The sequence below is a fragment of the Oxyura jamaicensis genome, chromosome 3, assembly GCF_011077185.1.
Source record: "Oxyura jamaicensis isolate SHBP4307 breed ruddy duck chromosome 3, BPBGC_Ojam_1.0, whole genome shotgun sequence".
NCBI classification, from domain to species: Eukaryota; Metazoa; Chordata; class Aves; order Anseriformes; family Anatidae; genus Oxyura; species Oxyura jamaicensis.
The window spans coordinates 91,146,632-91,164,105 of record NC_048895.1 but is presented as its reverse complement, the minus strand read 5'-3'; the positions used below and the strand labels follow the sequence as shown (position 1 = coordinate 91,164,105).

The following is a 17,474-nucleotide window of genomic DNA, read 5'->3' as shown; positions in this document are numbered from 1 at the left end:
GCCTTCTGAAATTTCACCACAAAAAGCTACAGTTATTATCAACAAGTGAAAAATCTAACCAGCAAAATCTTCAGTGTGTTAGTTCCATATGGATAACCTTGTGACAAACAGCAATGATATTGATATAAAATGCCTCTGAATTTATTCAAATTTAAATGATTAGTCCATATAAACACCAAGTTCAGTGAAATTACATCCAACTGATACTGAAAGAAATACAGATTTCTGATTTTTCTTTTTTACCCTCCTGTTATGACACAGAAGACCCAAATAAATGGCAGGGAACATTGATTTCTGACTAGAAGGAATAAGGAAGTGCTGGCAAAAGACAAACACGTTAAGGATCAATATTTTTGCTTAGTCTCTGAGTAATATCCATATTAGTTGATACATAAATATTGCAAACATAAAGGTAGTATTTTGAAGTTTAACTTTTACAAATTGCATGGAAGCAGGTACAAGCAAAAAAGTAATAAAAAACATTTCATAGAATCAAAGAATGATTTGGGTTGGAAGGAACCTTAAAGACCATCTAGTTCCAAACCCCTGCCATGGGCAGGGACACCTCCCACCAGACCAGGTTGTTAAAAGCCCCATCCAGCCTGGCCTTGAACACCTCCAGGGATGGGGCACCCACAGATTCTCTGGGCAGCCTGTGCCAGGGCCTCACCACCCTCTGAGTGAAGAATTTGTTCTTTATAACTAATTTAAATCTACCTTTATTTTAAAGACTGTTAGGTATTTTAGTTTAAAAACATTACCCCTTTTTCTATCACTACTGTAAAGTCTCTCTCCATCTTCCTTATAAGCTCCCTTGAAGTCTTGAAAAGCTGCAGTGAGGTTTCTCTGGAGCCTTCTCTACTCCAGGCTGAACATCCCCAGCTCTCTCAGCCTTTCTTCATAGAAAAGGTTCTGCAGCCCTTTGATCATCCTTGTGGCCCTCCTCTGGACTCATCCCAATATCTCCATGTCCTTCGTTTCCTGGGGGCCCTGGAGCTGAATGCAGTACTCCAGGTGGAGTCTCACATGAGCAAAGTAGAGGCCCATTGACTTGCAGGCCTTGCTTTTTTTTTTTTTTTTTTTTTTTTTTTTTTTTTGTTATGCAGCCCAGGATATGGTTGGCCTTCTCAGCTGCAAGCACACAAATCTCATGTCCAATTTGTCATCTGTCACTACCTCCAAGTCCTCTCCACTTGGCTGCTTTCCATTCATCCCCAGTCTGTACTGATACCAGGAATTGCCCCAACCCAGGTGCAGCACCTTGCACTTGGCCTTGTTCAACTTTCTGAGGTTCACATGAGCAAAGTGATGCACAGCCACAGTGACTGCATGTTGAAGACTACTTCTTGTTATGGTCCCTCTTGTTAAAAAACAATATAATGGGTTTTTGAAAAGTACAGGAAGGTTGAGAAAGTTGTCCGATTGTTCCCCATTATAACCCCTTATCATAAAAGTTATATGAGTCTTCCTAATATCACAGCTCTGCTGACTGCATCTTTGCCTCCCAAACTGCTAATCCTGGTCTCTTCTGAATTCTCCCACAGGTTTCTCTTTACAGGCATTTCTTTTTCCTTATCTTCAGGAGTTCTTGTCTCTATCTGTTACTTTCAACTCACTTTGTTTCATCAGTACACTGGCTTGCACTTTGTAACAATCCACGTTTATTTCTCCTGTAAATATCTTTGTTCTATGTTGTATGAAATAGTAGTTAATTGTCTCTCTTCTAATACTCCATGCATGTCTTGACATCTTAGACTGTAAAACACAGGGACTATATCTTACGTGGTGGTTAGTATGACATATTTGACCATGATAAAGGGGCCCAGATAGGGACTATCATACAAATTCATATAAGTAGTTTAAATAACACAGGCATTACTTCCTCAAAAATGTAGTTTTAGACTAAAAGCTTTCTGAGCTAAATCCTTTCCTCCTAGGGAATACAGTTTCAAAGAAATTGCCAGTGACCCTTACTTCCAATGTACACTACTGTGCTACAGTACTGAAAGGATGTTGCATCAGAAAGTAATTTGATCCTAAAATCGTGATCAGTTTAATGTGCAATGAAACAGTAAACAAAAGCTTGCATTGTTGGAGGAAAAAAACAGCACAGATTAAAGCAGGTAGAGAGCTGTTTAATCTGTCTCAGAACTCTGTCCAAAGCAAATTCCTCAGGCTTTACTGATGAGAGAGGGAACGTCTGTCTGCATTTTCTCCTTTTTCCACTGAAACCTTCCTAACATCGTAACCACCGACAAATAAACAATATTCCAAGCAGCCATTAGCCTTGGGATCATCTTATTATTTTATAGTATTCCAAGCCCATTTACAAGAAGCTTTATACGGAGCAGCTACAAGTTCACCAGACACGCGCCCTGAGTCAGTTAGTAAACAAAAAACGCAAATGTACATAAATACAGGCCAGATGTATTTATAGCCCAGGAAACCGGAGTTTATAACCTCAGCAGAGACATGACTCCTGGACAGACATTAGTTCATGCCTGTGTAGTCTGAAGGCAGGTGGAGTGACAGATGATACAGGCGTCTTCTGAATAACACCTCTTTTATATGAAAGTTATCAAAAAAAAAAAAACAAAACAAAGCCCGTGAATATACCATGGAGGTTATACAAATATAGAAAATTTAGGTGAAATCAAACCAGCCACCACAGAATCATAAAATGTCTTGGGTTGGAAGGGACCTCGAAGATCCCCGAAGATCATGACGGGGTTGCTCGGGGCCTCATCTAACCCGGTCTTGAACACCTCCAGGGAGGCGCCATGCCTTTGTGCAATTTAGTATAAAACAGGCAAGACTTAGAACTGACTTGTTTATTTTTTAGATAAGACACAGGTCTGGCAGAACGGGATGTTGCTGATCTGCAAAACGCAACACGCAGAAGAAAGGCGAGCTGGATGCGGCAGGCACTGCCTCAGCCTGACCGAGAACCCAGCCTGTCACTTCAGGCGGAGCTGCCCCACACGAGGTGTTCCCCGGGCTGACGGTGCCCGGCTGGGGGCCGCCGTTACGGACCCGTCGCTACCACCCCCGGTGCCTCCCTCGGGCACCCTCCTCTCCGCAGCGGCCGGGGGCGGCGCTCCCCGCCCCTGTGGGCGAGGCGCGATCGCGCCGGGCCCTGCCCCCGCCCCCCTCCCACCGCCTCCTTCAGCAACCGGTTCCCGCCGGCTGCCTCCGCCTCTCGGCGCCCTCCCGCCCCCGCCCGCTGAAGCCCCGCCCCGCGGGCGGTGCCGCTCCCGCCCCCTCCGCGCAGGCGGCGCCTCCGATTGGGCGAGCGCCACGCTCGTCGCGGCCGGGCGCCGGCGAGGGGCGGGCCCCGCGGCGCTAGTGCAGGAGGCGGCGCCCAGGCTCCCCCCTTGTGCCGCCGCGTCCGCGCCGCGCCAGCCTGCAGAGCCGCCCGCCGCCGCAGCTGTATGCCCCAGCCCCGCTCCGCCGCCGAACCCCCTCCGGCAGCTCCGCGGCCTCCAGCGCCTCCGCGTCCTCCTGCTTCTGCTCCTCCTGCCCCCGGCGGTGGCGCCCGCACCCCGGCTGTATGATCAGGCTACAGTCTTCAATGAGTAACCATATTCCCGTGAGTGCCGCCGCGACGCGACGCCCCCCCGCACACACGCACGCAGCCTGCCCGCGGACCCTCGCCCTGCCGGGCGTGCCGGGCTCGGCGCCTCTCCCTCTCTTCCCCCCCCTTCCCCGGCCCCTTCCGTCTCCTCCATGTTGTCTCCTTTGTTCTGGCGCCCGGGCGGGCCGCAGGGCAGCCGGGCCATGCTCGCCCTCGCCGCGCCGCCAGAGGATGGGTTGACCTGGCCGCCGCTCCTCATCACCGTCTGGCGGCGGCGGCGGCTCCCGGTGCGGGCACCGCAGCGCCCCGGCGTTGTGGCAGGCCCGCGGCGCGGCGGGGGCCGGGAGCCCCCTGCCGGGGGGAGGCCGGGGCCGGGCGGCGGCTGCGGGGGACAAGATGGCTCCGCGGCGGGAGCCGGAGGAAAGCGCGGGTCTGACCCGGGAGAAGGAGGCGGCCCCCGGCGGCTTAACGCGGCGCTCGGCGCGGCCCCGGGCCCGCAGGGAGCTGGGACAAGCCTCGGCTTGTCCGGCCGCGTGGGCGAAGGGAGGGAGGCAGGGAGGGAGCCATGGCGGCGGGCCCCGCGGCGGCGGGCACGTGCGCGGCGGCCATGAGGGCGGCGGGGCGGCCATGAGGGAGGCCGTGAGGGCGGCGGGGCGGCCGCGCTTTGTCTGCGCCGGGCTGCGGCTGTCGGGACGCGGAGCCTTCCCCAAGAGAGGCTGGGAGCGAGCTGAACGCGTGGCCGGCTCCTTGGAGGGCAGAGGAGGCTGCGGAGGAGCCGGCTAAAGGCACGTTCGAGCGGGTGCGCCCGTAGCAGCCAGCCGCTTCACGGTTACAAGCTCACGAGCGTAATAAAATACATGAATTTTGCCGGAACCTGTCGTTACGACCTTTCTTTGTGTTGTTTTCTTCCCCTCTCTGTGTAATCTCTCCGTTGCTTAACTTCCGTGACCGCAGAGCACACTGTGTTAAAAGCACCAACGCCACAAAGCTGGCAGGTGGTGGTACGCCCTCCGCAAGCAAGCAAAACATGATCAAAATCAGGTTGCTATCAGCTGGTAATAGTAGGAGCACTATCATTTGTGTGCAGCTCTTAGTCTGGTCGCCAGCTGCGTGCACAGCGAATCCCCAGAGCTGACACTGTGGCACAAGGGTTCAGCGATCCTGGTGTGCCTCGCTGCTGCCGGAGACAACTTCCCAATATGTCTACCTGTGTCTGCGGAGTCGCCACAGCAGTGACTCAGAAGTACGAACGCTGTCTCCTCGTAACTTCATTAAGCTGTCACATCAAAAAACGTGAAGATGGCACTCAGATGTCAGCTCTCATTATTATACCGACGGAACGGCAGAGTGCTTTGAAACTGTACAGAAGCAGCATTGTTTCAGGGGAAAAATGTGAAAGAATGCAGGAATCGCACAGGGTGGAAATGTGAGAATGAGGAAGAAAAACGAGTGACAGCTGAAGCAGGGGCTAAGGGAGAAGGATATCATTGTCTTAGTGAAACTAAACCTGTCAGTGTGGCAGCAAATAAATAAAACTTATCCTTATCTAATAAATCCTATCTTGAGAAACCTTTTTATTATGAGAAAGACATGCCACGTAATAATGCTGGATCTATCCCAGTGTGTAGGCTGACTGTAAGTGATCACTTCTCTTAAAGATTAACCAGAACTCCCAGCTCAGGGTATTACTGAATTCTAAGCTAGTTGTAGATGCTCACACATATTTAAAGGTAAATAAAACTTATTCTGGAAGATCAATAAAAAGGTAGCTGTTACATGTAGATCCCTAACTTCTTACAGCTTGTCTCGCGGCTGCAGCTGCTTCTTTGGGACTTGTCTTACACTTAAAATACCTCAGTAACTGTTTTTGCACATATATGCTTAAAACATAGTGGATTAAGTTTTGAGTAGAACAACAGGAATTATGTAGTTTGCTGTTTAAGCAACAGAAGCGTTAAGTCATTTTGAGCCTGTCCTTCCTCGCTTTCAGAAACTCAGAAGATGCATTAGAAAAGGGGTGGAATTGGATTGTCACGTCTTGCTTTCCCCAATAGGGAATTAAGGCTTTTTTTCATGTTCTTTTATGGTGCAAGCAGGAGAACTGGGAATATAGTCACAAAAGCCAGGGTCTCAGTTTCATCATCTGTTGAAGTTGCATTGACTTGTTATACAGGAAGTTTTAAGATAATCTTTTCTTCCTCTAAACTGCATGCTTTAACCACAAGAAATGTCCTTCCTTTGTGGAGCATGTTGCAACGAATTTGTGATAAACCCTTGGCATCTCTTGTTTGTGATTATGAGAGTGTATTTTCTTAGGCTGTGAGTTGCTCTCTCTGTGCCGAAATGGATAGCCCTGTCCCTGTGGATATCATAACACAGGTGCTCATGTACCCTGTAGATGGAAGGTGAATCTTGTCAACAGTACCTAATGAAGGGGTGCCATCACCTTATGTAATGGCTGTGCAGTTAGTACCCCTTTCCCTCCCACTTCTTTGTGCCTGTCTTTGTTATCACTTAGGCCTTGAGTAGTAAGAGAAAGTCTGGATACTTACACCCCAGTTTTCCAGTAACTTTTTGACAAGTAGCAAGTTAGAACAATTGTAGGCACTGTCACATTGTAATGAAGCTCAGTTTTCTAGCCTTTATTCTGTAGTTTCAGTAACGAAGTGTATAGCAAGTCTGGCTTCAGAGAATGTGATACCCACATAGTCGATTCTGGACATAAATGCTCAGTTTAGGAGCAGGTGGGCTGAGCAGCTGAGAGCCATCTTATGCATCTTCTGAAAGTGAAGTGCCATGCAGCAGTGTGGACAAGTGCTTCTGTTTGCACACTTCTAAAGGTGCTACCAGGTTTTGAACGAGAACGTCACTGGCATGGGATAGCGTTACAGGTCTTCCATTTCCACACGTTGGTACCAATCTAACACATTTTTCATAAGCACTTTTTGCCAGATGTAAATGATTGTTTCAAACAGAATTAACGTTTGAATCTTCCTGTCAGCAAAGACAAATAATTAAGCTTCCTGTCTCGAAGGGTGTGAATTAAAGCTTTTCTTTATGAATGTCTTCCTCTTGCTTGAATAATTATTCTGTAATTTCTTGCAGCATATGTGATAGATGGAGCAATCATAATTAACGTGACTTTGTCCCGTATTGGACAGGATACCTTCTTTTAATAGGAGGCCTTGGCATATTAACCTTCATTTTGTTTTCCAAGTCTTGATGGATCTGAGAGTCTAAATGTAGCTTGGCTTTCTGTTACTGATAGAAACTGCTGCTGTCATCACCAAAAATCATTCAGTGTTAACTTCCTCAAGGGTAGCTCACTTTGAAATGGAAAGCCACGTGACGGAGTACCCAATTTAACAGTACAAACTATTAGTTGGTATCATTCTGTTAAACTTCTGGATAAAAGAGCATGCATTTGGGTTTCACTTGTGCAGCCTTATGCGTTTATATGGTATCTTGATTTTTTGATAAATCACCTACCAAATAACTGCCTGAAACAATACAGTGACTTAAACTGTACTTCTAAGCCTTTTGAAAGCTGTTGAAGTCATTTGAGTTCTCACCAAGCATGAGGTGGTGTTAATTTCTGCAACAGCATGTTTATAGCTGATTTTTTGTCTTCCAGATCTTTTTGCTGAACAGGGATGAAACCTTGTACTCCAGCTTAATGTCCTAACGCAAAGAGCACGCCAATATACTTGTCTGTAATTTTAACTTGACTCCTGGAACAGACATAAACTAGGTTGGCAAAATCTATCTTAACATAGTACAGACTATTACAGCATTAAGGAATCGGTCTGTGCACGGAGCTTTCCAGCTAACAGTGATGAGAAGAGATGGCATACTCATCAAAGGAAAATGTGAGCTTTGCTCCTTTATAATGTGGCAGCAGCTGTTGCCAAGGCAAACAGTGAGAACGAAATGCATGCTTAGTTAGGTCCTTACTTCTCTGAATTAGTAAGGTGCTAATGTGTCTAATTGCTAACTGCTAAGCCAGTATTAAAGAAATGAATCCATTTGTAGGGGTTAATTGCACAGAGAACTCAAGCTTTACATAGTGTAAGGTAGTCGCTTCAACTTCGTATAATTTGAATTGTGAACACAGTTTCTGGATGTGATTAACAATCTGCTTTAAAAAAGGAGGCGTTGCTGCTTAACCAGTGTTCTGCTGCCTGCCCTCTGTACCCCTGCAATGTGTTTATCTGCTTTTATATTGAGTACTCCCAGGAGCACACTGAGGGCAGACAGCCCACTGGACTGGATGAAACCTGGTGGCTTCTTACTTCCTACCTGCCCCAGTATGGGGTTGTGCTGCCTTGTTTCCAATTATTCTGTGTTCTTTACCCTCTAAATTCTTCATTTTGTGGATTGAAAAACCTTTTCTTTACCCTAGTGACCCAGTTCTGTCTCATAATTTCGAGCTCACATCTATGCTCAGTTATTTCTGATTCTGACACTCTTCTCTCCCTCATCCTCTACTGGAGAAAATGGCCAGCTTGTCTTAGAAGACTTAAAAAGAGATAAACATGAGATCTGCCAGCACATGAGAAAAGCAGCGTAAGACCTTGCGCAGATGGATCTGCTTAAAGCTGTCCTGTGCCTTTCTGGCATTCTGCTTCTTAAACTAATTGAAAGTGACTTTAAATAAGCCCTCTTCAGTTCTCAGTTGCTATTTTAGGTGTTCCATAAGTTTGGTCCTAGGACTCTTTACTGCACTATCTACCTTTAGCTGGTATGGTTGGTATGTCAGTGATGATGCTTGAAATTCCTCACATTCTGCTGGTTACTGTTAGTCTGTCACCCTTTAGCTCTTTGAGGGATCCTTCCTGCTCCTTTTTCATGCTTACTTTATTTCAAGATCTTAGGTTACATCACAAATAAATTGCCAATTACTTGGAGAATTAATCCTCTAGTCTTCATAAAAATGGTGATGATAGAACCTCTGGAATGGCAGCAATGTGTGTGTGCAGCTCTTTTTGTGTCATACTGGTTAGCAGTTGTTTATTTTTTGTCTTTTTAAGCCAGTAAGGTGCATCCTTAAAACTTGTTAACAAAAAGCTATCTGAAAATGCAAAAAGGATGAGGGGAGGCATTTGGTGTGCTTTTTGTACAGGTACTTGGTAACACCGTATGGGTCACCTCTGCTACAGTCTAAACTGGAATGAGTTTTCCCTGTTACAAGATCTTCCTCTCCTTTCCACTTAGGAATGGAGCAAAGCCCTGCCTGCAACATAAAATGTTGCATTTCTTTAAAAGCATAGATCATTTGAAGAACTCTTGGGCTGCCAGGAGGCCTCTTAGAAAAACCAGCAATTGTTAGGTCATTTGATATGTTGTGACTTCTGCTTAATACTCACCATTGTTACGAATATGCTCACTGTAGTCTTCCTAGATATGGTTTAGTGTCTGCAGTGGGGTCTTGGTGGGACTCCAAATCCTGGATGGCAACTAGCAACCGTGAGTTACCTGCGTATAGCTTTTTCTTCCTGCCCTTTTCAACAAAGTGTTTTAAGACGTTGGCAGTTGTCAGGCTTTATTGTGTAGTTTTCTTTAGGTTCTCATCTTTTGAATTTGTTTTCTTGTGGTTGGGCTGCTTTTCAGCACAGGCTGGTTCTTTCGTGGTTATTTGAAAGAAAGTTGAGTGTAGGAGCACTAAAATGCTGTTGCTTATTTTCTCATGCGTGCTTGCCGTGATCATATACGTGGATGGATGCATGGAGTTTGTGGTTAAAAAAATATATGAATATTGCTACAGTTTACCTACATTGTATATTTTTCTAGTAAGTAGATTTATAAAGGCAAAGATTTCCCAGCCTACCAAAAATCCCATTTAAAACAGTGAGTCTCTGGTAGTAATTCTGTAATACTGCGTGCTCAGCTAACCCATTCCCAAAGTATGTTGGGTGATATTTTGTTTGGACTTAGAAATGTTTGAATTCCTTCCAGTGTTTGAAGTTGACTGGCCAGCATACTTCATTTTTACTGAGAAGTTGTAGGGTTGGTGATGTTTCTCATTATACCTAAGAATAATTTGTGGGCATCTGTTTCAGCTTCTATCTGTCTTTTTGGGAAACAAAACTTCCTTCTTCCCTTCTGTTCCCTAGGTAGAAAGGGCCTTCTGGGTATTGTCACCAGCACTAATGCTGTGGCTGGGCATGAAACTAACTCCTGTGCCATAAGGTTCCAGCGTGCATAAAAGCATTTGTTCTTGGATTATATTCACAGCAACATCTGCAAATGAATGAATACGTAACTCATGGCAGTTCATCAGCTATCTACTTCCTGATTGTGCATCTTGCAGCAACTTTATATGCAAATTTAATCTTAGAAAAACAGCAGGCTACTGGGCAGGAATAACCTACTCAAGAAACTTGCCTTTGTATTTTTTTTAGCTGGAGTATAACCACTATATTGATATATTAATAAAGCAATGGTGTGGAAAGGCAGTTAAACGTAGATAAAAGCTGCTGTCTCTTCACCCTTAAGTATGTGAAATCTTCCTTTAGAAGACTGTGAGCTTTAGGTCTCAAAACATGTTTAAAAGCTTGCGTTATTTTGTTAGACCATGAAGATTTGGGGGTTTGCTTTCAAGGCCTCCTGCATTTCAAAGTTTTTTTTTGTTTGTTTGTTTTAATCTGGCTATTCTGTATGTGAATTAATGATTCTTAACCTGCAAAGTCTGTCCGTTGCATTAGCCTTTAAGGCAGGTTATTCTGCCTCTGTGTAGAGAATGGTAATCTGGTTTAAACCGTAGAAGTTTTCTGAATATTCAAGGAATCCTATGTGTGCCTTTATATGTCTGCTTAAGGTCAGTGTAACTTTAGTAGGTGTTGTGATTTTATTTGCAGTAGAAGATATGTACACTGGGAGTTCTTAAAACTTCATATTTTCTTGCTATGTTAGCACTTCTGAGTTTATACTTGAAAATATTTAAATATTCAGTATTAAAACTGCTCAATATAGCAACTTCATTTTAATAAATATTTTGACTTTCTAGTAAACATTCAGTTTCTTTGTCAAGGAAGGAAACAGGATTTTTATGCAAATCAAATTCTTGGATTTAAAGAAAAAAAAAGATGTGAAACTTGGTCTTTCTCCTTTCATTTATTCAGTTTATAATGCTTAGTGTCTTAAAAATAACCTTAGCTTTGTATGCTCATTTTGCTTTTTTTTCCCTTTCTCTTTACAGCAGTTCTGTGGTGTTCTTGGTCACACATTTATGGAGTTTCTGAAGGGCAGTGGAGACTACTGCCAGGCACAGCACGACCTCTATGCAGACAAGTGAACTGTAGAAATTCATTACTACTCCACCAAGAAGCCCCCCTAAGAGTGGTTGACCAGGATAAGAAGTATTGAATTGAAATTGGCAGAGCATTTAACAAAAGGATTCAGACCTGGATGGGGTAAACCTCAGTGCACTGCCTTTCTTTTGCCTCAGTATTACTGGATTGAAGAATTGCTGCTTCTTGTTAGGAGGTTCATTTCATTTCCCATTGCTCCCAACTTCATACTTCGAAGCACTGAGAATTTCACGTGGAGTATAGTGAAGTAGACTTCAGTTTCTCTACATCACTTCTGTATAAGATTTTTTTTTGAATCCTTTCATAATCTTGTTGCATGGTTAACTAAATTAATATGGCCCGAATGAACCGCCCAGCTCCTGTGGAAATCACCTACAAGAACATGAGATTCCTAATCACACACAATCCAACCAACGCAACCTTAAACAAATTTATAGAGGTAAGGTTGGGCCAGAGTTCTTACCGATGTATTCTTATTTATGCTTCAACAGCATGCTATACTAACAATTTCCTTCTTGAGTATTTTTGATAACTGCAGAGTTCGTATGAAGCAGTAATGAGACTGTTCATATGTTAACTCATTTCAAGTAGCAATGCCATGCTTCACAGACAAATCTACTTGGAGACTTCGGCCTTCACCAAAGCACACTTCTGAAAGTGAAGCACAGAAATAATTGTTGTCTAGTATTTAGTACACTGCTTAGGAGTGTAATCAGGAATGGTCTGGCTGAACAATGTTCTGTAGAACAGCACCAGGATCTGCTAGTGATGGGAACCCAGGTTTAGATTCATCTAAGCAGTATAACATTTCCTTGCCTTTATTGCCGTACTAGTTACAAAGAGAATAATTCAGTATAGACTGTAGACCAGCAACTTAAGAACAAATAATAAAATCGCAACATGCTTTCACAGCCTGTTTCGTTTCAGTATTAGTAGATTATGGTTCTAGTGTAGCTTAAGACAATCCTCTTAGGTGTCAGTGTTTACATGACTGAAATTTATGGTAGTAAACTTGTTCTGCATCCTGAGTTGTTGATGCTACTTAAGTGTTTCAGTATATGCTGAAACTCTTTCCCAGCTAAAGCATGTCTTGGCATATATTGCTAGTATCTGAATCTTCCATCTGAACCTTGAAGCTAGCATGTTGGAGGCATAAGGTGTACAGTTAAGTGTATGCTAAAAATGCCTTCCTCCAGAGTTACCTGTGGGTAAGGTTTGCGTTTACAATGCAGAATTATTAGCAAGATTTAAGGTCTTTCTTTTATACCTCTGTTTTATATATGCATTCAGTATGGGCTAATTTACAAGAAACCAGTGAGTTAATGCGTTTTTATACTCTCACAGCTAGGTAAGTGTTCACTTCACATGACAGCATGAATGATGGGTTTCTGCAGGGAAAATGAAGTGTGATGGTACTGTTGGTTTTTGTAAATGAGGGTTAATAGTAAAAAAGAAAGTTAAGTTTTTTTATTCTCAAGTTATGAAAGCCCATGAACTGGAATGATTTATTGTCCTATGCACACAGTTCTTATCAGTAAGGTGTGTTGCAAGCTGCTAGTTTTAAGTAGAGTATGCAAAGGGGAAGATCTAAGCATCACTTAGAATGCTTTAGTGAAGTATGTAGCTAGCCAGGAAGCTTAACTGTTCCTTTAAAAGGAGTAGTCATTTGGAGATGTCTGCTTATTTCAGCAGTATGTATCTGGTTTTGACTTAAACCAAAAAAAAACACACAACAACACTTCAGATATGTTTGCAGAATTGCTTACAGTTATCTGACATTAGTGCAGAGTAGTTTTCACTTATTTCATCTGTGTTCTTCACAGACTGGCAAGCATTTGTGTTAGTTCATTTACTGAAAATTTTGGAATAAGTTAATAAGCAAACCTGTTGAGAAACTAAGTCAGTTTACTCTTAAAATGATTCTTTTCACTTCCTAGGAACTTAAGAAATATGGTGTTACCACAGTGGTAAGAGTGTGTGAAGCTACTTATGACACTGCTCCGGTGGAAAAAGAAGGCATTCAGGTTTTGGTAAGTAGTGTAGCAGATGCTTTTTTACACTTAAAGTTTATAGTTATTAGTCACCGGCTTAATTCACCCTATAAGCATATTCTAGCAGCTGATGGGTGCAAAAGCTCTACAGACCTCTTCTGTTTTAGAAGAAGAAAACAGTTTCTGTGCAAATGCCTTTGCTCAATGAAACCAGTTGAGAGGAATACACTCCTAATGTTGCTATGCTTATATTTTTAGAAAAACATAAATTTGAGTGGTTCCCTTACCTGTCAGCTCTTTTGTCAATTATGCATACTACTTTTTTTATGCACAGTATAAGCAGTAGGAGTTGGGCGTTCTATGTACTTATGTGTGTGTCATGTTATATTATAGGACTGGCCCTTTGATGACGGTGCTCCACCATCCAACCAGATTGTTGATGATTGGCTAAACCTCCTTAAAGTTAAATTTCGTGAAGAACCTGGTTGTTGTGTTGCTGTACACTGTGTTGCTGGTCTTGGACGGTGGGTAAAGTTTTAAAGATCTGTTGAATTGCCATCCCTGGTCAGACTTCTGAATATTTAGTACAAAAGTTTAGTTGAAGCAAATGTAAAATAGTCACAAATCCAGCATTGGAATGAGCTCAAACTCAAGTAGGTTAAATGACAGCAAACTGTTGCATGTAATATATGGGACTTATATTAGTCAAAAGATTATGCTGTTACCGATTACTAAATGAAGTAAAAAACTACATTCCTATACCAAGCATATTAACATATTATAGCATATTAAGTATCCCAATGATATTTTTTTTGTCTTGCTACAGTCTTCCTTTTCTGTATGGATTTGTTTTTTATTGATTCTCATCTATATGTCTTTTTCCATCCCTATTGCAGCAGTATTGCCCGTTTTCTGGTAATGGGGATACTATAGCCATTAGCCCCAAATGAGTGAGATGTTTTGTCATATCAAGAACAACTTTAACTCACCAGATATTTGGTTGTTTTCCGAGGTCTGGAAGCTCAGTTTCAGTGTCACACTCTGAGCCTCAAAATTTACACAGATGAAGCTAAATACCTTACTAACCCTGCTTCTTCTGTCTGCTGGGACTCTTAAATACAGCTCTAACAGTTCTGAAGATACAATGTTTTTTTCTGTTAACTTTTTTAGACTACCTAGAAATAAGTTTGCTCAAAAGGTAGCGGAAATATTTTAGCCATTGGCTTCAGCATTTCCAACATAAAATGGAGGTTTCTGGTCTTGGCGTGGCTTTTCCACTTGCATTATGACTTCGCATGAGTTGACTGTAGTGCTGAATGCCACCAAAACAAGTGATATATCTGGTTTTCCCCCTCAAATTTTGGTGCTTAACTAGTTGGAAAAAAAAGTTCGTAACTTATCATATAAGGCTTGTTAAAGCCTTGAACATACGAAACCATTTAGTAAGCTTGTTATTAGGTGCGCATACCTTTTGCTGCAATATGGCATGTTTTTTCTGTCTTGCATGTGGCTCTTCTTAAAAAAATAAATAAATGGAGCCATACATTGTTAATCTTTGAGTTAATTTGTGCCAGGCTTTCTTAACTGAAGACAGTATTTTGTCAGATGAAGAACATTTTAGCAAGCAAGGAAATCCTTGGCTTGGGTGGAATAATAACTTACATTTTATTCCTGCTGTCTCCCATATACGTGAAGTCAGGTGAACAAAACTAAGGTTAGCTAAAGCTAATTCTTCCTTTTTTTTTTAAGGGCAGTACGTAGCTTGAAAGCATGGTATAATCACCCAATTATGTAGAAAACCTTTCCATCTTCCTTATGTTTCTCTTCTGTCCTTCTGCATGTTTTTTTTGCTTCTCGAGGGAAGAAGTGGGAGAAGTATAATTCTTTCCTGAGTATGCACCGGTAAATGCGAAATTGAACTATTTTTTATTTTTACTAGAGCTCCAGTCTTAGTTGCTCTTGCACTGATAGAATGTGGAATGAAGTACGAAGATGCAGTGCAGTTTATAAGACAGTAAGTATGAAGCTAACATCTGTTTCCAAGATATAACACCTTTCCTTGGGTACTGCAGGGAATTCTAAATTCTTGTTTGTTGATCTTTAAAAAGTTCAGACTTTCTCTTATAACAAACATTCTCTATAACAGTCACTGTTGTAAGATTTGACCTGTGGAATTGGTATTTCCTCATGGGAGGCACAGTGCCTTCGAAACTTAGGCTCTGTCTACTAGCTGGAGCTAACATTCATTCATTCACATTTGTGGCTCCTCTCTTTATGAGATCAAAGCATGCTAAACAGTTTTTCCTCCATGTTTTTTTTCTGGTAGTCTACCTAAAAAAAGTATTTCCTTGTATTTTTTGTGCTGACATGCAAGTTGAATGAGAACAATTTTAGTCTTGATTCACTTACTTTCTAGATGTCATCTATATTTTAAAGAGGGTTTATTGCAAACTAAAAATAGCAAAATACTTGTATAATTGCCAAGGAATTATGTTCAGCTTGCACATCCTAACAGGCTGGCATATACAAAGTGAGGAACGTGAAGCCTAGTACACATTCCATAGAATAAATGAAAATGTAGCTCTTTCATAGGCTCTTGGTTTGAGCAGAACCAAGAAAGTTCAGCTTACAATGCTAAATACTCTCTATTGTAGTATTTTTAATTATTTTAAGAGATTGAATAACTTTAACTTGTTTAAGGAGACCCGTCTCAGATCTGCTCTCTGTAGCATTCGTTTGAAGTTTCTTCTAAAGATCTTACACAAGATCTTTGTCTTGTATATATCAGAGGTGAAAACGCTATCTAATACTATGTGATCCAATGAGGTATTTGTGAAAGGAAGCTACCACCCTCTTTCCTGGCACTTAACTTCTAATTACCGTTATTTTCATTACAGTCCTGACTTAGTGGTATTTTTTTCAAGTGACCTAAAAATATTTTTGTCCGATGGGTGGTATTATTTCACTGGGCAGTAGTTTAATATTTTACAATACTTTTTCTTCCATTTAGGAAACGTCGTGGAGCTTTTAACAGCAAGCAACTTCTGTACTTGGAGAAATACCGCCCCAAGATGCGCCTCCGTTTTAAAGACTCCAATGGTCACCGAAATAACTGTTGCATTCAGTAAAGCCCAACAGCCTATACTACTACTTTAGGATTAAAGGATGGGAACTAAGAATTAAGCAGACTGCATGCCAAAGACATGGGTCTGATATTTTTTAGTAGTAAAGAAAGCTTCCTTAGGAGTAATTAATAGGCTAAAAGCTTAGTAGAAATGCAACTGTATGTTTAGATAAATACTCAACTGTTTGGAGACCCAGTAAATGTTTTTGCTGTACCCTGAGCTGTCTGAGCTGTCTCCTTGTTTATTAATTACCAGTTCAAATATCCTTTAATCATGCCATTGAGTCTTACCCACCTAGTTTCTACTACTAAAAATTGGGGTACTAAAGTAAATCAATCTGTAGAGAGATTAGGTGCCAAAATACCCAGCATATCAGCTGTATGTTTTTCCTTATAAATGAGCATAGTTCTGATGAATTAAGAACTACCAGCTTATCTGGACCTTATTTTTTTTTCTAGTCATTTCAATGTTGAAGAATATGGCCTCTAAGATAGTCTTGCCTGCTTCACTGTATGTTTCGTCTCCCACAATCGCACTAGAATTACCAGGATTTGCACAGTCTGTTTTTTTAATACTATGAATTACAGCAACTTTTCCTCCAGTGTCTGTACTTTCTGTTACCTGAACCTCTCCATTTTACAAATCATTATTCTATGGTTACTCATGTAGAAAATCTTTTAAATTGTACAGAAGCACACAAGTCTTTAATGTCTCCAGACAAAAAGCCTTACAGTAAAATTAATGTTGGCACTTGATGTGCAACTTAACAGAGGGCCTAAAAACGTTGGGAGGGGCTATTTAATATTTCTAGTAAAATGTTGCCTTTGTCTTGTGCAGGAAGTATAGAATATGCCCTTTACTTTAGTAAATATTTTTTTAAAACGTAGAAATGCTTTGTTATTGTAGCTAAAAATTCTTAATCAGAAAATTTCTGAAAAATCTTGTAGTTTCTTTTACTGTACCTATTGAAAGTTGTTTACCAACTATTGCTTTGTTGAAAGTGTGATTATTTTTTTTTCTTTTGTTTTTCCCTCCTTGAGTTTCTGCTATGACTTGGGCAGACCTCTGTAATATTTTGTATGCCTTTCAAGCTGCGTAACTTAATATTTGGATACTTGATAATTTGTTTTATTATGTAATTGATAAAATGGTGATGTGTATTAATGTTAGTTCAACCATATATTTATACTGTCTTGGGAATGTGTGGTTATAGTTCTGTGGGAGAAATAATTTTGCCAGTGTTCACCAGCTTGTAAAATCTAGTGCGAGAGCTTAAACATCTAAATAAATACTGAAATGCACTTAAAGTTTGTTGAAACATTCATGATTTTCACTTCTTCTTGTGTACTTTGTCAGCAATCCTACGGTGCCTAAATTCAGAATCTATCCAGGCACCTGTTTTTTTTAAATCTGGGCCTGAGTGTCCCCTTTGCTGTAATGTTTGCTGTTTGTTTTACTCATAAATAAATGTGGA

General features: G+C 41.7%; 1 protein-coding gene across 2 annotated transcripts; it reads left to right on the top strand.

Moving 5' to 3' along the window:
- The first annotated feature begins 3,348 nt into the window (after positions 1 to 3,348).
- On the top strand, positions 3,349 to 17,474 carry PTP4A1 (protein tyrosine phosphatase 4A1). Of its 2 annotated transcripts, none has more exons than XM_035321392.1 (6): positions 3,349 to 3,589; positions 10,776 to 11,323; positions 12,822 to 12,914; positions 13,269 to 13,399; positions 14,815 to 14,889; positions 15,886 to 17,474. In XM_035321392.1, exons 2-6 carry the CDS (start codon positions 11,219 to 11,221, stop codon positions 16,001 to 16,003), a joined length of 522 nt encoding a protein of 173 aa, XP_035177283.1. In that variant the 5' UTR covers positions 3,349 to 3,589; positions 10,776 to 11,218; the 3' UTR covers positions 16,004 to 17,474. The 2 variants fall into 2 exon arrangements, with proteins under 2 accessions (XP_035177283.1, XP_035177282.1); XM_035321391.1 differs by having other exon boundaries at positions 10,773 to 11,323.